Source organism: Zonotrichia albicollis, chromosome 9 (assembly GCF_047830755.1).
Source record: "Zonotrichia albicollis isolate bZonAlb1 chromosome 9, bZonAlb1.hap1, whole genome shotgun sequence".
In the NCBI taxonomy this organism is placed as follows: Eukaryota; Metazoa; Chordata; class Aves; order Passeriformes; family Passerellidae; genus Zonotrichia; species Zonotrichia albicollis.
Genome location: NC_133827.1, coordinates 21,382,223 through 21,405,049, shown reverse-complemented (window position 1 = coordinate 21,405,049; position 22,827 = coordinate 21,382,223). Strand labels below are relative to the sequence as shown.

Sequence of the window (22,827 nt, the reverse complement as noted above, 5' to 3'; positions counted from 1 at the left end):
ACCCTCATGTTGCTGAGCCTCTGGATGCTCCCATACCCTGCAGCAATAGGATGTTCCCTGGAGATCCTGCATGGGGGATGCTCACAGAGCCCTCAGCCATCCACCCCAAGCAGGCTTATCCAGCTTGGAGTGCACAGAGCATGGCTGTGCAGGGGGAAGCAGAGGAGAGAACCTGACCCTCAGCCCCTGCACCAGAGAGGAGCTGATCCCTGCAAGCTCTTGCATTGATTTCAGGCAGCCCCAGACTCCTAGGGAAGCTGGCAGCCCTGGCACAGATCTGGAGCTCAGGATGGGTGGAGAACACAAGAGCCCCACAGGAAACTTGTGGTTTTGATGAGGTGGACAGGGAGAGGCAGTGCCTGCCTGTGCCAGGGTGAGTGAGGGGAACAGCTGCCTCCCTGCTGGCAGCAGGGAAGGAAGGAGCCCTTCTGTCCCTCCAGAGAGCCAGGGTCCAGGCTGGAAGTGACTTACCCACCCTTTATGCACTTCCTGAGCCTTTAGGAACAGGTCAAGGGAAAGCCCACATGGCCAGGTCATCTCCTCCAGGGCCAGCAGGCACATGGGGTACCTGCAGACAGTGTGTGACACAGCTGGAGCCACTCGTGTCCCACATCCCAGCCACTCTCTCCACCTCCACAGCACCCTGGGAGTCTGTGCCCAAAGAGGAGAAGCACACAGTCCCTGCCAAACTGCCTGGGCCCAGTCACACAAGGGCATGGCTGATGCTGTGCAGGATGCTGGGATGAGCCTTGAAGGGGAAGGATGTGGCCAAAGGAGCTCCATGGTGGAGGGCAGCCTCCTGTCCTCCTTTGAGCTGTCTTACATTGCCCATCAGCCAGCAAGAAGCAGAGCCAGCGACCACTTTCCCAGTGGTCCTGGAAGCCAGCTGGTCATCCTGGCACAGCACAGTCCCACCACGGGGGATTTGACAACTTTGCCTTCCCTCATCCCATTCACCTCTCCAGACACCACATCGATGTCTTCCATGTGCCATGCTCAGACTGGCCTCTGTGCCCCCCAGGCCAGCAAAGGAGGGAGCTGGGGACAACCAGCACGGATGGAGCCATGGTGCACTGGAGAGGACAAGGTCCCTGCCATGCAGGGGTGACCCAGCCGCCATGCAGGGGTGACCCAGCCACCACAGAGCCTCAGCAGCACCGACCTGGAGACATCAGGATAGCCAAGAGCTCAGCAGTCACAACCAGCTCTGCCCTCAGCTTTGTCAAGAGGCAAAATCAGGACATGAGAAAGGAAAAGAGAGGGTCAGAGTGGAACACCAGCAGCCATGGGTGAAACCAAGGAGTGAGGCAGGGACACTGGCCTGGGTGGACAGCGTGCCCAACGCTCTGTGTGACGTGGCAGGGGTGAAGGTGCCACTCACCCTCCCAGAGGCTGGGCACTCCCTGGGGCAGGCACAGGGCACGGGTGGGAAGGTCTGACAGGATCTGTGTCCCAGTGCCCCCCCTGGGGAGGAGCCTCTGGCTACAGCACACAAGGCAGGCTCCAGGTGTTTGCTTTCCAGTCTCCCGGGCGGGTGATAACCACCCGCTCCCAGCCAAGGCTCCAGCTCACCATGCTGAAATTCAAGAGGTATTTGATCACGTAAGTGGAATATTTTTATGTATTTATTTAAGTCAAATGCTGTTTCGCTAAGTAAAATTCTCTTTCTGTCCTACCTGGAGGTGATGTCCTGATGTCCTTGTAGATCCTTCTGTGTTGGGAAACAGTTTAAGTGGTGATGGAATGGGCAGGGAGATGTTTCTACTCCTCATCACTGCAGGGCAGTCTGGGGTGATGGGGATTTTCCCTTTGGTGATGCTCCAAGGGCAGCTGGAAAACAGCATCTTTTGTGAGGTTGTTGCCACAAAGGAAGGAGAATGGCACAGACCTTGGCAGGGCACTGTGATGCTGCTCCCTCCTGCAGCATCCCAGGTGAGGGATCACCAGAGGAGCAGATGTGGAGCCGAAATGTGAGTCTGGGCAAGTTTTTCACATGGCAGCCCCTAGGGTGAGGTGCTCCCTTCCCCAGGCTCTGGTTTGGACAGGAGGGATGAGGGAAGGGCAGGACTTGACTCTGCTGCAGAGTCCTTTGGCTGGGGGAGAGCTGCAGGGTGAGAGGGCTCAGGGTTATTCCCAACCCAGCTGTCAAGTGCAGGGTGGGCACTGATGCAGGCAGTGCCATTGTGCCCTTGCTGTGCCACCTGAGCATCCTGGTGACCATTTTGCCCAATTTCTCATTTACTGCCAAAAAAACTGGCTCCAGTGAATGGCCACAGGGAACAGGCTGTGGCTGGTGTACATACTGTGTATATTAATTCCTTGTGCAGCTTTGCTCACTGCCTGGAGAATATCTGAGCACAGCAAAACTGTAAAAATCTTTTTCTGCCACTCACCTGCCTGGTGAGCTCAGCCTCAGCACCTCCTGCAGCTTGCTGGGACCCTAAGGGCCCTGAAAATTCCAGCCAGCCCCATCTTAGATGGGGCTTTTGTCTCTGGGTAAAGGGAGAGGGTTGGAGGAAAGATCTGCTTGGAGTATGGGGGGAATAACAGAGGGGAAATCTGCAGCCCTGCTGAGAACAAGTGGCACCCTCTGCCCTGCTGGGGCTGGCGCTGAGACAGCTGGAGCACAATCCCTTGCAAAGATTTGATCATCAGTTCGGGTTTGGATTCAATTCCTTGAGCCAGCATAGGGAGATCCAGCTGCTCTGGCTCTTCCACTGAGCCCCTGAAACCAAAGGCATCTTTGGGGTGCTGCATCCAGCTCTGCACCCTTCTTGTCACTCCTGGAGGTGACAGCACCCAGGCTCTGGTCTGAAAGGGCTCTTCAGCTGTAGCCTGCCCACAGATGGAGGCGTCTCCAAAGACTCTGCAGGAGTTGGGCTCTTGCAGTGCAATCAGCCCTGCAGGGCTCCAAGTGCAGCCTGGACATATTCCTGGTGCTCTGGTCTCAGGTGTTTAACTCTGCCCCACATCCCTGATCCCATCCCAGAGTGTAAGTGGAGAGCAAGCTGTGCAGCACAGAGGGCACCTGAGCCTTTTGAAGGTTTGTTGTTCAGGTACCTCTTGCCAGCCTGCTCCAGCCTCCAAGACAAGGGCTGCTCATGCACCATGTGCCATTTAATGGGTGTTTTTCTGCCTTCAATGCAACTTCTTGGCAATTTCAGCACTGCCACTTTCTCAGCACACCCTCCTTGATGTCCCTGCATCTCACAGAGCCAGCTCAGAGGAGGAAGGAAAGGCTGTGGTTTTGTGCCAGCCTGGCCAGCCCAACACATGTCAGCCCAGCACGTGTTGTGTGTTCTCAGCTGGGTGCTCCACCAACACACCAGCCACCACAAAAGAGCTAAACAACCTGGATCTTTCACAGATTCTCACAGGTTGAAAGTTTAGGACCTCTGTGGAAGCAAGGCCAGGGTTATACCTGCACCAGATACAGATAAGGGAGTGGCAGAGGGTGCTGCCCCCAGCCCTGCCTGGGGGAAAGTGTTCCATTGTTCTGCCTTCATTACTGGGTGCTCCTGCAGGTCCTCCCAAGAGTTTGTGCATATCACTAAATATCACAGTGGTGCAGCTCTTCATTCCCTCATTGCTGCTTGTCCTGCCATGGTCAGCCAGACAAAATGATGACCAGCCTTGCCTGGAGTGATGGGAGAGCTGGATTGAGTCTCCAACCAGATCCAGAGGAATCACTTCATTCTGGAGCATCTCCTCCCTCATTGTCTTCTCCCTCTGTGGTCTCTGATCTTCCACATGGAGTTATTTCAACAAACCTTTCCTCACACCAGCTCTGGTCTCTGCTTCAACCCTCCCTCTTTAACACCTCTTGGCATTTTAAGCTCTGTTTAAGCATTTCGCGTTTTTCTGCTCCATTATTTGTCACATCTGCTTATCTCTGACCTCAGGAGGATCTCCCTGTGCTACTGGCATGGCAGGCACACATGCATTTGCCACCTCCTGTCTCATCTGAGCTTGGCAGCCTGCTCCTGGAGTGGCAAAGAGCGTGGATACCTCCAGGTTGCCATGGAGACTGGGGATGCTGTGATGGGCAGTAATCAATTCCATGCAGTGATGACACCTTCTGAATCCTCAGCAGCACTGCCATGGCCTAAGACCTCCCAGCCTTTCCAGCCCTGAGTACTTCAGACACTGAAATCCTCCTGGGAGCAGCTGGGAGTTTCAGCTCAGTCAAGGGACATTTCTGGGAGCAGGGCAGAACCGTGTCCATGGGTGTCCAACCACTGCAAGCAGTGCTGTCATTATCAAACTACTTAATCATGAGAGCTGATGATTTTCCTGGAACAAAGCCAGTTTCTGAGTAGCAAACCTGAATTCCTGACCTGTACCCTGGGATGCACATGACCCCTTCAGACAGCCCACATTTGTGTCACTGCTGCTCACTAAGAGAGCTCTGCTCCAGTGTCACAGCACTGCCCAGAGCAGGAGGTAAAGCACCACGGAGGTGAGGACAAGCAGCTCTGTGCAGTCCCACTGTCCTGGTCCAAAGCTGACCACTGCAGGAAGGCAGAAATGCCAACAAACCCAGGTTGGCTGAAATGTGGCTTCCAAACAGGCTCTGCCCACACTTCTGCTGTCATTAATTCCTCCCATTTCAATCCTTGCTGCCTGTGATTCTCCCTCCCTGAGAGGGGAGAGCAGCCACCTGAGGCTGACTGGCTGGACTTCTCCCTCAGCAGAGCCCAGTCCCAGAGGGTTTAACCAGATCCTCAGGACAAATCATCTCCTGTTGTGCCACAATGAGCTCCCTGGGGAAAACCCAGCAGAATAATGGCATCATTCAGGTTGCAAAAGCCCTCAAAGATCATCGAGTCCAATCTTTCCTCCAATGCTGCCAAGGCCACCACTAACCCATGATTCCAAGTGTCACATCTCCTGGGACTGGACAACCTTTCTGTGAAAAGAAAAATACAAATAAATCCTTTTTTCCAGGAAATTCAGCCCCTCAATTGTTCCACTGAAGATTAAAGCTACAATCAAGCTCCACCAGGGTATGCAGCAAACCCTACAAAGAGAAGGAGCCCTGTGGCAGCATTTCCATGGCTTTAATGTCACCATACACAACAGCACAATTCTGATGGCCTGAAGAAATGACACTGCTGTTGTAGACATGGCTAAAATCAGACCAAAATCCAGGCACTGCTGGGGCCCTCATGGTGGCACCACATCTGCAGCAACAGCTGGAGCCTGTGCAGATGGCAGTCCAATAGCAGAGAGTGGGGAGAGCAGGGAAAAAAAGAGTTTTATTGTCCATGTAGATAAAGACAAGGTCCTGATCCTTCTTGGGCAGGCAGGACAGGGAGCACACAGGCAGTGCCCTGTTCCTGCTGCCTGGGGGGAGCTCTGGCTGCTCCAGGAAGGCGTCCCTGAGCAGCCAAGGGACTCAGTGGTTATCACTGTTTGCTTTTTAGCACAATGCCTGTGGCCCATCTGGAAATTTCCATGAGGCTGCACTGCTGGGGCACAGCCTTGGAGGTTCCCCTGTTATCGCTGCCTCTGCATCATTTCCGCCCCTGAAAACGGGACCTACCTTAAATAAAGATAAAAATAAAAAAGCCTCAAGGCCCCTCTCCTGCCTGGTCTTGGCATTTCCTCCCCACAAATGGGCTCAAATGTCTGTTTCCTTGCAGGAAGCTGAGTGCAATCTACAGGTGCCAGCCAGGTCGGCTCTGGATCTCCTTCAGCCTCCTCGTCCTCCTCCTGATCACACTTCAGGTTGTGGAGAAGCTGCAGCCTCTTGGGTAGGTCCTGAGCACAATAATGCACCTGCACCTCCTTCTCCAGCCTTCTGCTGGCCACTGAGGTGGGCTCAGAACTGCCCTCCTGTAAAACCACCAGCAGGGTCTTCCTTAGACAGGGAGGAAAATCCAGGTGACAGAGGACCCTCTGGGGGTCCCACAGCTCACCCTGATGCCCTGGCCAGAGTTCAGCCCACCCTGGGTCAGACAAGGCTGCTCTGGGCTTTGTCCTGGCTCACCACTAAACCCTACAGCCCTTAAGCCCAGCCCTCCCAGTCTGGGGTTATCTGCAATCGTTCTTCCAGCTTCTCCAGGCCACCAGCTCTTCTCTCTCCTTGCCTTCTCCTGCTGTGCCCCTTCCACTGTCCTGTCATGTTCAGCAAGACAGAGACACTGCCACATCACTGCTGGCCTGCCCTTCTCCTCTTCATGGAATCATTAAGGTTGTAAAGGACCTCCAAGATGATCAAGCCCAAGTTCTTGCACCCCTCAGGGCAGCAGTGAAGCCCATCAGCAATGCCACCCACCCCACCTAAAGGAGGGAACATCTTTTGGCGTGACTTTGGGGGGTCAGGGGGTTCATGGGCTGCAGAGGAGCTGCCTCTGCACTTTCCTCCCACCTCTTGCAGCTGAGCATTGTGTCCTCCCCACCACAGGAGCTGCCAGTGTGAGCTGGAGCGGGACCTGCAGCAGACCACGGGCCATGAGCTCAGCTCGGCCCTGCACAGCCCTGACCTGCTGTGGGAGGATGACTCCCCTCAGGGGCAGGGGGAAACTGAGCCAGGCGCTGCCTCCACCGAGGATGTTTTCAGGATGCACCTGTACCTCAGACAGGAGACCCCTCCAGGCAGCAGCCAGGAAGAGAGCTGGATGCAGCAGCCTGGGGAGAGCAGTGAGAAGGTGAGAGCCCATCTGGCACCCACAGAGCTGAAACCCCAGCTTCCTGGCCTGGAAAATGCAGCTAGGGAAAGTCCTTCTCCAAGCCCTCCCGGGAGGGTTGCCACAGAATTGACAGAAGCTGTCACCAGCAAGTTCATCATCTTTGCAAACAGGATGAGCACAGAGCAGCAGAGGGGAATGTCCCCACCTGGAATGGTGCAGGTGGAGGTACAGAGCCAGACTCGGCCTCAAGCTGTGACTTCTCTTCACCCTGAGTGGGGCACTTCATTTACACAGCCCATCCCAAACTCACCTCAACCTCTGCAGGCAGAGGATTCTTACAAAACAGACCTGCAGACAGGATTTCTCCCAAGCTGGACAGAAGCCTTTAAGATCGAGGAGGTAACACCTGGAGAAGTCCGGCAGGCCAGAGGAGTCACCTCTCAAGGGAAGACGTGCAAGCCCAAGACTGACATTGTTTTCCTGAAGGTCCACAAGAGCGCCAGCAGCACGGTCATGAACATCCTGTTCCGCTTTGGGGAGATGCACAACCTCACCTTTGCCTTCCCCAAGGGCGGGGGCTTCCAGCTCTACTACCCCCACCACTTCCTGGCCAAGTTCGTGCAGGGCTTCTCCCCTCTGAGCCCCCGGCGCTTCAACATCCTCTGCCACCACATGCGCTTCCTGCAGCCGGAGGTACGGGAAAGCTGTCACCCTGGGGGCACAGGCAGGGAACGGGACAGGGGCTCAGGGACACAAGGAGGGGCACCTGTTGAGCACATAAACTCTGCAGGGGTGAGCTAAAGAGAGTTAGGATTGCCCACGGGTACCTGGTATGTTGTTGGCACCTCCTGAGAGATTCTGTGAGCAGGTTTGGTGACCAGTGCTGTGAGCCATGGCAAAGTGGAAGAAAGCATTGGTAGCAGCCAGCAGCTCTCACCTCTTTCTTGATTGGTGGGTACTGGGACATGTCCTGCTCCCTGGACAGGCCCAGAGGGTGGCCAAGTTCGTGCAGGGCTTCTCCTCTCTGAGCCCCCCGTGCTTCAACATCCTCTGCCACCACATGTGCTTCCTGCAGCCAGAGGTACAGGAAAGCTGTCACCCTGGAGGCACAGGCAGGGAATGGGGACAGGGGCTCAGGGACACAAGGAGGGGCACCTGTCAAGCACATAAACTCTGCAGGGGTGAGCTAAAGAGAGTCAGGATGGCCAGCTGTACCTCATATGTTGTTGACACCTCCTGAGAGATTCTGTCAATGGGTTTGGTGAAGCTGTGCTGTGAGCCATGGCAAAGTTGGGGACAGAATTGACAGCCAGCAACTCTCTCCTCTTTCTTGTCTGGTGGGCCCTGGGACATGTCCTGCTCCCTGGACAGGCCCAATGGGGACCAGCTGCAAGAGGAGAACAGCCAAAGTGCATCAGCTCAGATCAGCCATGCCCAGCATCCACCCCTCTGGGTGCCACCTGAGGACAGGTGAATATGGGCAAAGGGAAGGAGATGGGCAGTGTCTCCATCCCAGCCCAGCCACACAGCTGTGGCAGCCCACTGTGGGGAGCTTTTCTCACTGCTCTCCCCATATGACTCTTCTGGAGCTCTCCATGTTGTCATCTTATCGCAGGGGTTCCATACTCTTATCACCTTATCTCAAAAGTTTCATACCTTCTTGGTGTTTCTCATGGTCAACTCCTCAGAGCACTGACTCTTCTTCACAAAGTAGCTAACTGTCTCCAATTCCCTTCTCAACCAGCCAACCCATCATTTTAGAGCACTCTTCTTCTCATTGGTTACAGCTGTGGCCTGTTAAAGCCAGGCCTGTTCCTAATCTTTGATAATTGGCCCAGCTGCAACTCCTTAGGGGTAAGACTACTTTCTACACTATCTTTATTTCCTTATATTCTATCCCCTACATCCCCACAGCTCCTTTGATGAGCTGCACCCTGAAATCCTCCCCAGCATCCCCCACCTCCAGCCCCAGCAGGTGCCTCTGGTCACCAGCACTGTGGGCGAGCGGGTCCCCTCTCCCTGCCCCACCTTCAAACCCTCCTTCTCCTCCTCCGCAGGTGCAGAAAGTGGTGCCCAACTCCGCCATCTACTTCTCCATCCTGAGGAACCCCGTGCAGCTGATGGAGTCCTCCTTCGTGTACTACAAGGGCGCCTCGGCCTTCTCGCGCGTCCGCAGCCTGGAGGAGTTCCTCAGCCAGCCCTGGCGCTACTACGACCCCGCCAGGGGCGACCGCCACTACGCCAGGAACCTCATGACCTTCGACTTCGGCTTCAACCCCGACGGGGACGCATCCCCCGAGCGGGTGCAGCTCATGCTGAAGGCCATCGAGGCGTCCTTCGACATCTTGCTCATCTCCGAGTACTTCGACGAGTCCATGGTGCTGCTGAAGGAGATGCTGTGCTGGGACCTGGACAGCGTCGTCTCCTTCCCGCTCAACAGCAGGGACAGCAGCACCAAGTCCCCGCTCCCGGACTCCGTCGTGGAGAAGCTGAAAGCCTGGAACAGGCTGGACTGGGAGATCTACACGCACTTTAACAGGACCTTCTGGGAAAGGCTCGACCTCCTCATCGGCCGGGAGCGGCTGCGGCGGGAGGTGAGGGCGCTGCGGCAGCGGCAGGCGGAGCTGGCCCGGGCCTGCCTGCAGGGCACGGGCAGCGTGGGCCCCAAGGACATCAAGGACAGCTCCCTGCGGCCGCTGCAGCACGGCGGGGCCCGGATCCTGGGCTACAACCTCAAGCAGGGCTTGCCTCGGGAGCTGGAGCGGACCTGCCGGCGGCTGGTCACGCCGGAGCTGCAGTACAGCAGCCTGCTCTACAAGAAGCAGTTCCCGCCGCCGCCGCCCCCCGAGAGCCCCCGGCCCGCTGCCTCACCGGCCGGAGCCCACCCGAAACTGAGAGCCCCCGGCCCGCTGCCTCCCCAGCTCCATCCTCCGCAGCGGCCGGAGCCCGCCCGAAACTGAGCCCTCCTGGATCCTGGGGCATCCTTCCCCATCTGCTCCGGACAGCGGGGCTCCATCTGCTGCAGACAGCGAGGCTCGGCCCTCGGGTATCCTTCTCAATTTCCTGAGGACACCGGGGCTCGGCCCTCTGTCCGTGCCCCGCTGCTGGGCACAAGCTCCGGACAGGCCGCAGAGGGGGTTCCAGGGGCTGGACAGGACTTTTCCAGAGGGAAATCCCCTCAGACAGCAGCTGGAGCCTCAGGACAGCACCAGCTCCAGCAGCGAGGAGCAGGTCCAGGAGGGCAGCCCAAATCATCAGCCCCACAGTGGGGTGTGACAGAACAGGGCCAAGCTGTACATCAGAGCTGTGGGCAAAAGATCCCAAAAAATCCCAGTGGGATTGGCTCTCCCAAAAAATCCCAGCAGGATTTATTCTCTCAAAAAAATCCCAGCAGGATTTACTCTCCCAAAAAAAAATCCCAGCAGGACTGACTCTCCCAAAAAGTTCCAAAAGGTTTGATTTACAGCATGGGAACGAGTCTGTCTGTCTGTGCAGCTGCACCTCATCCCTGCCCCGTTGATGTTACCGTGCTGGAAAAGCAGCCTCTTAATTAAAAATAACAACAGTCACGGTCACTCCTTAAATTCCTCTTAATTACATCAGTCTGCTCAGTAGATGACCTCCCCAAAAGCCCCAGAAGCACATCCCAAATATTTGAATGTGTCCTAATATGTCCTGAAAAGTGGGGGGAAAAAACAAAAAAAAAACCCCAAAAAAAAAAAAAAAAAAAAAAGTTCTGAAAAAATTGCCCAGGGGGATCTGAGCATCCCAGGGTGTCCCTGGAGCAGATACAAAGAGTCTCAAAGGTTTCAGCTTCTACCCAAAGGTCTCCTGCTCAGTTTAACCAGGAAAAATCCAGACTGTGCTCCCAGAGCCCTTCCTGGGGCAGTGCCAGGCATCCAGCCAGGCACAAGGAGAGGGCACAGTTTGGGGATTTTGCTCCATGGCTTTGGGGTGTTCCATAAAGTTTCACCTCTGGGGCACATCTGTGCATGGCTGTGTTGGTCCCTTCCCTCGTTTCTCCTGTTGGGATGTGGTGTCAGAGTTCTGGGGTTCCTGCAGGTGCCTCCAGAGGGCAATCCCAGAGGAAATCACCTGGGATGGGCAGCCCAGAGGCCCAGCAGCACCCTGGGGATGTCTCCCCATGGACACAGCAGAGGGAGCAGCAGGGCTGGACACTGGGTACCAAACCCGCATCTGACACCTCCACTCCAGGTTTTCACTGGGTGCCACTTGCTTATTCCCTGTTTGCACCTCAGGAAATGGGAGCAGGTCATTCCTGTCAGGAACTCTGATCCAGGGCAGAGATACTGGAACAGCCAGAGCATCCCAATGTCCCTGTGCTGTCACCCAGGGTGCAGCTCCCATGGGGTGCCCTGGCCCCAGCACAGCCCGGGGGGATCCCCATTTCCAGGAGGTGTTTCCCCCTTTCCAGAGCAGGCAGCAGGCAGGGCAGAGGTGGTTTGGGCATCACAGTGACTCCCATTTTCAGGGATGTCTCCCAAGAATGACATCACTCACCCAAATGCCAACCACAGCAATTTTTTTCCCCCCACAAACTGTAATTTTATAGTTAAGAATATTTCATCTGGGCATGGAGCAGAGCCCAGGGATGCACAGCAGCTGCCTGGGTCTCTTCTTTTATTTTTTTCCTAATCACAGACCCTTTGCACACCATTTCTTGATGCTTTACAGCACCAGGCCAAGCACATCCCCAGAGGAGCAGGTTCTCCCGTGGCCAGTGAACTCTTTTGCCTTAGAGCATTTTTAATTCCTCTCCAAGACTTGCCAGGTTCAGCCTGTGCAATTCAAGGACTTCAGGCCAAGTTTAACTCAAACCCCACCAGTTTTTAACCAGTATCCATTAATAACTCAAAAGACCAAAGCCTGTTTCCTGCCCATCCCAAGTGTCCCAAGGCAGTTACTGACTTATACTTTGTTTTTAGGGGCTGCAAGAGACCCAGTGGGGTTATTGCAGGCACTGCACGGTGCAGTAACCCCGGGTTGCTCAAGCCTGCCCATGGAACGGTCCCAGCTCTCTGTAAGATTCCTGGCAGAACAAGACAACCAGCAATTTATGCAAAAGTGTTCCGTGTTTTCCCTCTGAGCCAGCAGTGTGGGCTTGAAACATTTCGGGCTCTCCAGGGAGGCTTTCAAAGCAATTCCCAAAGGAGCTCAGGGGCATCCTGCAGGATTACTTTGTGGTGCTTTAAGGACTCAACGAGCTGCAAAATCCTTCACACCGGGAAACCCTTTCCCAGGAAAAGGGCCAGGAGGGGCTCAGGCACGGGGCTCCGCGTTGCTCTTCCCTCCTTTCCTCTTCTTCTGTGGTTTGTCACCCTCCGCCTGCGCTGTCACCTTTGCCTTGGGCACTTTGTATTTGCTTTTCTGGCTGTAGAGGAGGTTTTTCTGGAAGAGGCGTGGGATGTTGCCCTGGAACAGCAGGAGGGCAGCGAGCATCCCTGCAATGAGAGCACAGACCCCTTCCAGGCACTGTGGGGAGCATCTCCACCCTCCCCACAGCTCAGCAGCGGCTTTGGGTCCTTGTCACAACCTTCACCATGGCCAAAAGGCAGCTGAGCACCACTGAGAGTCCCCACCGAGAGCTGAGGGACCCTCACTGTTCTGCTTTAAGGAGAATTTGCCACTCTTATGTCCATAACATAACAAACAATGCTTGTTTTGACCCATAAACCACCCCAGTTTTCTGGCAGAGAATCATTAAGGTTGGAAAAGTCCTCTGAGCCCATCAAGCCCAACCATTCCCTCACTGTTGGTCATCACCCCAGTGCCACATCCAGGCTTTAAAATCCCTGCAGGGATGGTGTCTGCACCACTGCCTTCAGCAGGGTGCCAGTGCCTGACCACCCTTCAGGGAAGAAATTTTCTCAATACTCAACCTAAACTTCCCCTGGGGCAGCTTGAGGCCCTCTTGTCCATCTGGGAGCAGAGCCCAACCCGAACCTGGCTCCACTCTCAACACACATCCAGCTCCCCATGGCCATACTGGAGCTGGGGACAGCCTCAAAGCACAGCTCAGCCTGGCACTGCCCTAAAACACCTTTGCTAAACCTCACCCAGACTCGGGCTTCAGGGAGATTTCCGTCCTTGAACCACGCAGAAGTTGGATTTTAAAAAATTGGATAGCAAAGAGATGATCCCAGAGCCAATGAGGCAGGATGAAAAGTGACACTTGCCACTGGCAACCCCAAGTTCAGAACCCCTTTTCCAGAACAGTCCACGTTACACTCAGCATTTCTGCCTTGTATCCATGCCCCTGGGAAGTTCTCACCTGCGAGGGGCCCCAGCCAGTAGACCTGGATGTAGGCCCAGAAGCTGCTCCCCGAGCAGTGGAAGGTGGCGGCTGTGGCCAGGGCAGGGTTGAAGAAGGCCCCCGTGTACGGTCCGGCTGTGTGGGAAGAGAAACGTGGCCAACAGTCCCACTGCATCCTCTGGAACACTGACAAAGGGCTGAGACCCCTCCTGCCTGCCTTCTGACACTGGGGAAATCCCACCCTTGTGGCCCTGAGCTTTGTGGGAAGCAGGAAAGCTCAGTGCAGGACTGGGGATTGCAGTAGGAGAGGTTCCAGGGAAGTGATCCCAGTCCTGAGCTACAGGTGTGAGCCAAAATTCACCTGCAGCCTGTCACCATCACATTTTCTGAAAAATCCCCTTGCCCAGGATTCTTCTCCTGGGAAGCTAAGAAGCCTCAGAGAAAAAGAAAACAATTCTTATCTCATTTGCTTCTCCTCTGTTTTGCCCCTTTGGAATGTGTTTGGAGATTGTTTACCCACAGGTGATTGTTTCATTGGGTTCTGCTGTGAGTTGACTCACTGGCCAATCAGTGCCAAGCTGTGTCAGGACTCTGGAAAGAGTCACGAGTTTTCATTATTATCTTTTAGCATTGAGTAAGTATCCTTTCTGCATTCTTTAGCATAGTTTAATATTGTATTCTTCAATATAATATAGTATCATAAAATAATAAATTACCCTTCTAAGAACATGGAGTCAGATTCATCATTCCTCCCTGGAATGGGAACCCCGCTAATACAAGAGCAGCCCAGATAGCCCAAAGTGCCAAAATAACAGAAAACAAGCACCTTAGCAGTCATTACCTTGTTAACCCCTACCTCTCCAGTCCTGGAAGATGAAAAACAGGGGGCTGTTCCTCCCCCCAAATGAGGCATTTTTCCAAATGACTGGGGGGAAGAAAGGCCAGTGCTGCTCACCTGCGTAGGTCAGGAAGGTGACAGTGGCTGCCAGCGCAGGGACCCGGTACAGGGGGTGGCTCTGTCGCAGCTTGAGGAGGATGAGGTGGAGCAGGAAGGAGCAGGAGCCCTCCAGGAAGGCAGCGTGGGGCAGGGAGGTGTGGATGGAGGAGCTGCACTCGGGAGCGATCAGGTTCTGGATGAAGTGCAGCTGTGTCAGCTCCCAGGACCAGTAGAGCCGGGTGAGAGCCCAGCCCGTGCCTGCACCCACACCCTGGGCCAGCAGCTTGGCCCCCGTGGTTGCCAGGCTGGACTCCAGGAGCAGGAACTCCTGCAGGGACACCGCTGGGTTGGCAGATGCTCCATCCAGAGAGGCACCATGGACAGCGGAGAGGAGGAAAAACAGGGTCAGGACCACGTCCAGGCCAAAGCCACCACCCCAGGGGCCAATGTCCATCAGCATCCTCAGCTCCAGGCAGCTCATGCACAGCTGGAAGGAGCCAGCAAATTCCCTGGCAAGGCAGCCATGTGTCCCTGGGGACAGAAGCCTTTTGGAAAGCCACCTGAACAACTGGCACAGCCCAAAAACCAGGAAGAAAAAAGCAATGGAGACATTCAAACCATCCATAGCGAAGCTGTGCTGGGGGCAGAGTCTGGCAAGGAGCAGAGGAAGCTCTTGTACCTCCTCTTTATAAAGCCATGGAAAAGCAAACGTGGCACAGCCCGACAGGCCTGGGAAGGGCCACACGTGTGGCCCCCATGGGACAATGCCAGTGCCACAGGGAGCTGCTGGACTCACGGCAGCTGGAGCAGCCACCAAGCTGTTTGTCCCAGCAAATCCTGGTGTTATCTCCACCAGGCACTGAGCCCTCAGCATTCACACCTGAGAGCCCACAGCAGCTCCCCAGAGCTGACAGCTCTTCCAGAAGGAACAAAAAATTTCATTTTCTTTCTGCTTGGCTCCAATGCCTGTGGCTGCCCCATCCCTGGAAGTGTCCAAGGCCAGGTTGGACAGGACTTGGAGCAGGTGTCCCTGCCCATGAAAGGGGTGGAAAGAAATGAGTTTAATGCCCCTTCCAACCCAAACCATTCTGGGAGTCCATGGTAAACAATACATGATGGGTCTTCTGGGTCATTTCCCTGAGCTGCAGCAGAAGTGTCACAACTCTGAGCCCACATTTGCCATCCCTACAGGACAGGCAGTGCTGGCAGCTAACCCAGCCTCCTCTCACTGCCCTGTCACACACACAGAGCCAACAGCTTTGATTTGGGCTATTTTCTTTCCCTCCAAGTCATTTATAAAAGAAATTACCAGGAAACCCAGGTTTGAAGCACACTTGGGCAGGGACGAGGCTTTTCATGCAGGTCAAGGTGGCTGCAGCAGTGCAGCCCAAGGCATGAAAAGCAGGAGCAGATGCCTCAAATGCATCGGAGCCTCTCCCTCAGGAGCCTTTGGCAGGACATTGTGGGGGTGCTTGTGAAGGCCACAGCTCAGCACCTCCCCTGCACCATCCTCCTCCTCTCATCCCTCCCCACTCCTTTCCAGCCCCCAGAGGTTTTGGGAAGGGATCACTGCTCACAGCCCTGGCTTGGGAACCATGGGAGGTCTGGGCAAGGAGAGGGAGCAGCTGCCAACCAGCCACCATCCAAGCCCTCCTCTGTTCCCCCCCAAACCTTTTGGCCAGCCTGCCTCAGAACTTCTCCCATTCTAACTCTTTTTACCCCAATTCACCCTCCAGATGGTGAGACAAGCACCAATCTTCCACCCCAAATGAACAAATGACTTAGCTTGAATAACAGAAGATGAACTACTCTTAAGAGTCTCAAAAATTAGTTATTTTGTCCTGAAGAAAATTGCCTTCTGGCAGCAACAAAGTACTGGTCAAAGCTACTGCAAAACCAACCATAAAATACTCAACATCACAATCCAACTCAATTCTTTCCACCTCCCCTCCCTCCTCCTGTGTTTCTCAGGAGTAGAGAAACCAGTAAAGTTTCCTCTTTAGAAACAAAACCTCCCAAGGACCCAGCAACACAGCCCAAATCCAGTCCCTGGAAAAGAACCACCAGATCACAGGACACAGACTGGTAAAACTGGGAAAGAAATTCCAACAGCTTTTCCTTCCCCCAGAAATGGATTTTCTCCTTCTTCTCAACCATTGTTAAGAGTTAGGCCTTAGGAAATAAACATTCCAAGGTTTAAAAACTATTTCCCACCCATTGCTTGCAATTCTGCCCATGGCACAGTTGTGGGACATTTAACCCAGGCTGGAGAGAGGAGCTGGGAGATGTTGATTCCAAGGATAACTACAGAATTAAACAAGGCCAGGGGCTCATTCCCTCATTTATGTTAGTGCTGACAGCAGGCTTCATGCAGGTTTGCAGGGCTGCTCTTCTAGGAACAAAACTGTCTAAAAATTCCAATATTCCCACCAAAAACCCCTTTTCTGTAGCTGGAACATCAGTGTCCTTCTAAACCAAACCTGCTTTCAGGGCTTAAAATGCAGATATTTAAGTTTAGCCACTGGACAGGAACAAGCTGGCACTTCCAGATTTCAGCAAAATAAACACTCCCCAAAAACACTGAGCAGTCACAAGAGCTGAGCAGACCCACCCTGGCTCCCTCGCTGTTTTCACTCTCAAAGAGGCAACAGCTACAGGAAAAAAGAGTTATAAGGTTATTTAAGGGAAGTTTCACAGGGCAGAGGGTGGATTAGAGCTTTCCAGGAGCAGCCAGATGTTCCCAGCTGCTGTGACAAGGCAGCAGGAACCTGGGGAAGGTTTCCCTTCATGGTCAGGCAGGAAAAGGGCTCCAGGGGATCCAAGAGTTAACTGTGCTTTGTGAAAGAACCTGAATCCTTAGAACAAGCAGTCACTGAGAGGAAAAAATAACAAAGATGGGCCATCCTTGGCTCTAGAAACATCAAGGAATTCCAGGAGACATCAGTCCTGGGGAAGGTCAGCCCTGCACATGGTGTGGACACATCTGCCCTGCAGACCATACCAAGGAGCTGCTCTGAGTCCCATCAGTGTCCTCAGCATTGATCCACACTTGCACCAAGCTGGATTCACTCTCCAGAGCCCTCCAGGAACACCAGGATGTGGAGCCTGTGCATTGAGACACATCCATGCCTTGACAGAGCCTGTCTGCCCTCCCCTCCTCTGCACTGACTCAACACAGCTCCAAAGCAGAAGTCTGGGGATCCTGAAAGAGAATGAGCAACTCCTAACTTCCCACTGGGAAAATCCCATTAGAAAACCCCAACCACTGGTCCCTAAGGGCTGTTTTAACACTCAGGTCAACAGGGATTTGAAATCTTGATGGATTTGATGATCCTAAAGGTCTTTTCCAACCTCTCTGATTCTGTGATTTGAAGTGATGATGTGCTGGAGGACATTCCCACTGCAGATACCAGCTGGGAAAAGCAAGACAAGCTGTGTTGGTGCTACCCTGCTCCCTCCTAACAGGCTGAAGGTAGAGAAGTCACAAAGTCATTGTTCTCACTTGCTAGTATTTTCCTCCTTCAAGGAAAAGAAATCTGTCCTTAGGCTGGATTCAAAGCAGAGCAAACAGCTCTTAGAGAACCTGCTTCTTCCACACATCTGGAGAGCAACAGCCAGAGTTTGGCTGAGCTCAGCAAACTTGCATGCTGCTTTCTCACATGACTGAGGACAGCTGTTTTTATTAAAAATAATCTTGGGAGCAAAATGCAAGATATATTTAAAAAGGGGGGAAAAATGCAGCTGTACAAATCCCAGGAGCAGGGATCTATGGGCAGCACAGTGCTCCACCACAGGAACTGCACTGAACCCAAAAATGCTCCTCAGGTACCACCATGAAAATGCTGCTAATGAGGATCCTCACTTTTCACCCACCCTGGTGCAGTCCAAACAGTTGTGCTCAGCTCTGCAGTAACTCACTGCAGCCAAACAGCAGCCCAGAAAGGGAGAAATTGCTGCCCCCAAATTTACTGCCTTCAAGAACTGTGTTTTAAATACCCAATCTAGAATAAGCTGAGCTCAAAAAATGGGGTTGCTCTTGGGTTTAGTCTCAGGCTCAGTGCAAGGGATGAGCAAATTCACACAAGACTTAGGAGGATTTACCAAACACTTGCAACTTTCAGCTGTGCAAGCCAAAATCAGCCAAAGCCCTGCTCTCCTTCAAATATCAAATTCCCAATAGTCCTGAGTTCCACTAAGCACCTTCTCCTGTCCACTTTTCCCCCAGAAATTAAATGCCAAATCACTTAAATGCAGTGTCAAAGAACACCAGTTGAAATGCACAAAGAGTGGCTCATATAGGAAGACAAAGATACTACAACAACCTGATAACCCTGAAGAGACAGGCTCTGAGCAAACCAACATTCTCCTGTGTGGGGGAAGCAGCTGCTGGAGATGAGCGGTTTCTTCATTTCTCTTTGTCAGTGCAGCAGCAAAGCCTGTACAACATGCAAGAAAGGGGAAGAGCCCATTTCCCAGCAGCACACAGGGAACCCAGGACATGCCAAGTCCTCACTATTCACAACTGAGGCAGGAACTTCATCCGGAGCCAACTGACCCGGCCTCAACCCCAAAGCAAATCCCTCCTTGTCCTTGGCTGGACTGGCAGGCCAACATCCCACAGCCTTTCTGCAGGTCCAGTGGAAAACTGAAGTGCCTCTCTGCAGCCTTGGAGGCCAAGGGGCACCATGGATCTCATCCCAAATCCTCGAAGAGCTGTCGGCACCCGGTGCCCTCACTCCCATGGTCCAACACCGATCAGCGCTGATGGAGCAAACCCAAATCTCCCCAGCAGCCAGCAGGACAGCTCAATCCCAATGGATCCTGTGCCATGATAAGCAGGATGGTGCATGGTGCCCATGGTGCAACAAAGCAGAGCTCTTGGGAGCAGCTCCTGAATCATCACCACATCTCCAGAGGTCCCAGCCCAGTACTGGCCAAGGAGGGGGAAGGTGCAGCTGGGATGGGCCAGGCTGGTGCTTGCTCTGCTCCCTTCACATGGATCTCTTCCACAGTGGGTGAAAAGGGTGTTTTGGAGCTGCTCTCCTCCCATCAGCCATCCAGGAAAGCCTGTGGGGATCCCCAGGCTGGTACTGACACTGATGAGTAATAAAACTTTAAAGAAATAGGCTGGTATAGCATAAAATTATATCCACCATTATTAAAGCATTCATAAGAATCTTAATTACAAATACATTCTGTTAATCTCAGTAAAACACTGACACATGAACCCTTTCAGATACTCTTGTTATCAAAGGCATAAACTCATGACAGGGAAAAGGGGAGAAAAAACCCCAAAGGTTTTTTAAAAGTTTATTTCTAGCCCTGAAAGAACAGTTATTAAACAAAGTCAACAAATACAGTAGTTAATATTGCAGTAACAATTAAATAACATAATGGGATTAAATTACACAAAAGGCAACATTAACATCTGAAGACAGTTAAAAAAATAAAAAGAAAGCTTGCACCTACTTCCATTCCCATCAACAGCATACGGAACAGAGGGAAAAACAGACCAGAGAGATTTAGTGACTCAATTCCAGCTGGAGAGACCCTTAATCACATTTTTGCTCCCTCCCCAGCCCCTGTGACAAGGGGACCCATCTGCTGTAGCCAAAACTTTGCACCTCCCTGCACAGAGAGCCAGGGGGGAAAGCTCCAATTAATCTCATTAACACCTAAGGCAGGGCAAAGTGCTCATTCCCATGGTTATTTTTATTAAGAACTCTGGTTTGTTCTATGATAACAACATCCCAGGAATCTCACACTCCCTGCACACTTGCACCTCAGCCACAAGCTGCCCAGCTGACACTTCACAGGGATCGTGTGCACATCTGATCCCCACTCAGGATCTTGGGTGGGCACCCAAGAGCGATGCACAGGAATCCCCACATTTGGATGCAACTCATCCCTTCCCATCATCTCCTCCAGCTCTGGCTGGTCCCCAGTGCCCCAGCAGAGCTCGAAGCCCTGCACCCACCCCAGGACTCTGCTCTGCTCCCAGCAGGGAAAACCCACACCCTGGAGCTCCTCACCTTGCAGGCACCCTCAGAAAAGCAATGCCTGACCCTCCAGACACAAAGCACAGCACAAAATCCTTCTCCTTCTCCTCTCCTGCCAGCCCCACCTCTGCTCCCCATGGAAACCCCACCACAGAACAGCTGCTGCAGGGGGCCAGGGAGATGCTGGCACTTCCCAGCCTTGGAGCTGAACATCATCCCAGGTCACACACACACAGTTTGGGAACTTGGGACTGGGCCAAGTTTTGTGCATTAGGATGGCTGAATCTTCAGAAATCGTCTCCTAAGCAGGCTAAATTGGACAAATTTTGCAACATACGTTTTAAACCGTTCTCATTCACCAGTAAAAGTGAACTAATAAGTTAAAATTACTTAATGATTTCTTGTTTTCTATTTAAAAAAGCTAAATTTATCTAGATTGTGCCATTAAAAAAAAAAAAAAAAAGATGAAAGAAAGAAAAGCTCCCATTTTAACTCTGGCACAAGGAGTTTCACCAAGTCCATTGCCAGCAATGGACAAAGAGGGAACCACTGGTACAACAGGTTTTTTCCTCAGCCAAGCCTCCTCACTGCTCCATTTGACCAGGGAGCCAGGACACACTCAAAACAGGGTGATTACAGTGTCCATGGCTCATAATAAACTTTTTTCCAGGCAAATGCACTTGGATTACCTTACCTGGCATGAGACATTTCCTTGAATTTAAAATTGAAGCCATAACTGTTCTCACACTTAGAGCAAGAGAGATTTGTCCCTGTGAGGAACAGTTAAGATCATTAACCCAACACGGATTTTAACTGCCACACAGGAGCAGAACACAAGCTGAACCTGCCCAACAAGGCACCCTGCTGGCCCCACAGGACCCCCAGGAGCTGTGAGACCCCAGCCCTGCTCCTTTCCACCATCCTCCCAAACTGCCTCTGCCATCCTGCCCAGCCACTCTCACCTGGAAGTTTGTTTTGTCATACCTTGGCTACCAGTCCCCAAAATGTCATTCTCTCTATAGAGATACTGAAGTTCTCTGAAAATGACTTCTATCCCCTGCCAGCAATGTTTGGAAAAGTGTGCAAAAATTTTTATTCAGGGTCCTCTGTCCATACCCAACCGTAGCTCTGTCTGTCCCAGGCCCTGCCCCACTGGGAATGCAATACAATCCCACTAAAGTCATGGTTATTCTTTCACAGACTCATTTGGCACATTGGCACCACTTGGCTCTTCCTTAAACACTTGGGGAGGTTGAAATGCATAGACTGTAGCATTAAAAGGGGCACAGGCTCTGCTAAACTCAACCCTGGCAACACCCCAAGAACTCAACTGCTCAGGCTGTTGCTGTCCTTCAGAAGGAGGCACTTTTTGTTGTGTTGAAGGGTTGGCTGCAGCCATCCTGGCCAGCACAGAATCCTCAGTGGCAAGATCAGAGTGACACCAGCCAGTCCAACAGGCCCCACGATGGTCTGACAGCACTGCTTCCCCTCTGCTTCATCTCACAACTTTGGCATCTCCAGGTGTTCATCATCATCTGTTCACATCATGTTTCCAAAATCTTCTATCGTCAGTGTCCTCAGATCTGGTTATTTGTTCTTCTGGTTTCATTAGTACAAATGGAGCACATACAAAACTGGAAAAAAATAGCTCTAATACTTTAAACTCTGACAACTCCATAGGTTGATGCATTATTTGCTTGGCGGGGGAAGGAGAGGGGAAATTACAACATATACAAAAATGTATTTGATACAAAGAAGGGAAATGTAAAATAAAAAAAGTCAAAGGCACCAGCATAACTTCCAAAGCCCAAGTCAGAGCACAGATACAAGTTTGTGAACCACCCACTGCACCAAGCACGTTATCCCTCAAGCTTCTGGCCAGCAAATCTAACAGGGAAAAAAAGAGCAGACAGGAAGACAGCTGGAATTTTTTCTTGCCCTGACTAGAACTGATCATTTGATCATAAATAAAGTATCTGACCCCAACCTACACATCCATAACCCACATCCAAAGACTTGACCGATCATTAAGGTTCTACAAAGAGGCCACATTTTTGATTTAAAAAAAAGTCCACAGAGCACAGGTATGAGAAACAGCTGAATACTTCTCTTCCCCCTCTCTCTCTCTCCTTTTTCATCATAAAAAGTGTAAAGAATCTCCATACATTGTGATTCCTAAAGTAACTGAGTTGTTGATTCTACAGTACAGCGACAGCTAATCCGAAAAAGAAACGAGGGGCAAGATGTACCTTCACATTCGCCACACCTGCCGTGAATCTGGTCACTGGGAGCTTCCCACAGGGATTGCAGGTAGAGGGGAGGAAGAGGAGAGTCAAAGAGATCAGCAGGTAAAATTAGTACTGCTCTCTGAAAGCTTGAATCTGTCATTCAAGTATTGAAAGTACCCAGAGGGTACAACGGGAGCTGTTACAGCGAAGTCGTTAAAACCCCTTAAAGCCCCGGGCACAGCAAGTGGTATTTCTGGGCTGTCTGGGAAACAAAAAAAATCAGAATAAAAAAACCCCACAAAGGCCAATAATTCAGCCCTCAATTCCTTCTGGACCCCAGACAGGGATCTCTAGAGTCGCCACAATGTACTTGGGTGTCTTCTGGATGAGAGTTTCTTCCCTTTTGCAGATGTTTCCCACCCCCACAAAAACCCCTTCCCTCCCCCCCGAAGTGTAACAATTTCATATATTATAAAGATTTGTAAAATACAAACAAAACAAAAAAGGAAGAAGGCTGTGGCAGGATGTTAGCGGTTACTCTTCATTGCTTCTTTGGCTGCCAGGATCAGTGGCGTCAAGCTGGACAGAGGTTTGGCCAGTTTCAAGAAGGGATGCTGCCAGGAAGACAGAAACATGAGGAATCAGTGAAAGACACACTTTTAAAGGTTTGATTTCCAGCAGGCTTCATGTTTCCATGGAGCTAGGCAGCAATGACTCTGCATTTTAACTGTTCAATTGTGTCATTTGTTTCTCC

The 22,827-nt window shown here is 52.4% G+C and overlaps 3 protein-coding genes across 3 annotated transcripts in view; 1 reads left to right on the top strand and 2 right to left on the bottom strand.

Annotated features, from left to right (window-relative positions):
- Window positions 1-1,573: 1,573 nt before the first annotated feature.
- Window positions 1,574-9,639, top strand: LOC102068276 (galactose-3-O-sulfotransferase 2-like). Its single transcript, XM_074546687.1, has 6 exons — window positions 1,574-1,602; window positions 5,646-5,756; window positions 6,410-6,574; window positions 7,007-7,328; window positions 7,621-7,716; window positions 8,693-9,639. The coding sequence occupies exons 1-6, from the start codon at window positions 1,574-1,576 to the stop codon at window positions 9,593-9,595; spliced, it is 1,626 nt and encodes a 541-aa protein (XP_074402788.1). The 3' UTR covers window positions 9,596-9,639.
- A 1,530-nt stretch (window positions 9,640-11,169) lies between these two features.
- LOC102072538 (aquaporin-12) lies at window positions 11,170-19,003 on the bottom strand. The gene is made up of 3 exons (XM_005489541.4): window positions 13,865-19,003; window positions 12,928-13,044; window positions 11,170-12,097 (listed from the first exon to the last, which is right to left on the bottom strand). Exons 1-3 carry the CDS (start codon window positions 14,718-14,720, stop codon window positions 11,916-11,918), a joined length of 1,155 nt encoding a protein of 384 aa, XP_005489598.4. The 5' UTR covers window positions 14,721-19,003; the 3' UTR covers window positions 11,170-11,915.
- Window positions 19,004-19,140: 137 nt separating this feature from the next.
- PAK2 (p21 (RAC1) activated kinase 2) overlaps window positions 19,141-22,827 on the bottom strand; it is a 42,440-nt gene continuing 38,753 nt past the window's right edge. Inside the window, exon 15 of the mRNA XM_074546925.1 lies at window positions 19,141-22,687. Within this exon, the coding sequence (XP_074403026.1) occupies window positions 22,601-22,687 (87 nt within the window). The 3' untranslated portion in view covers window positions 19,141-22,600. The remainder of the gene's footprint in view (window positions 22,688-22,827) is intronic.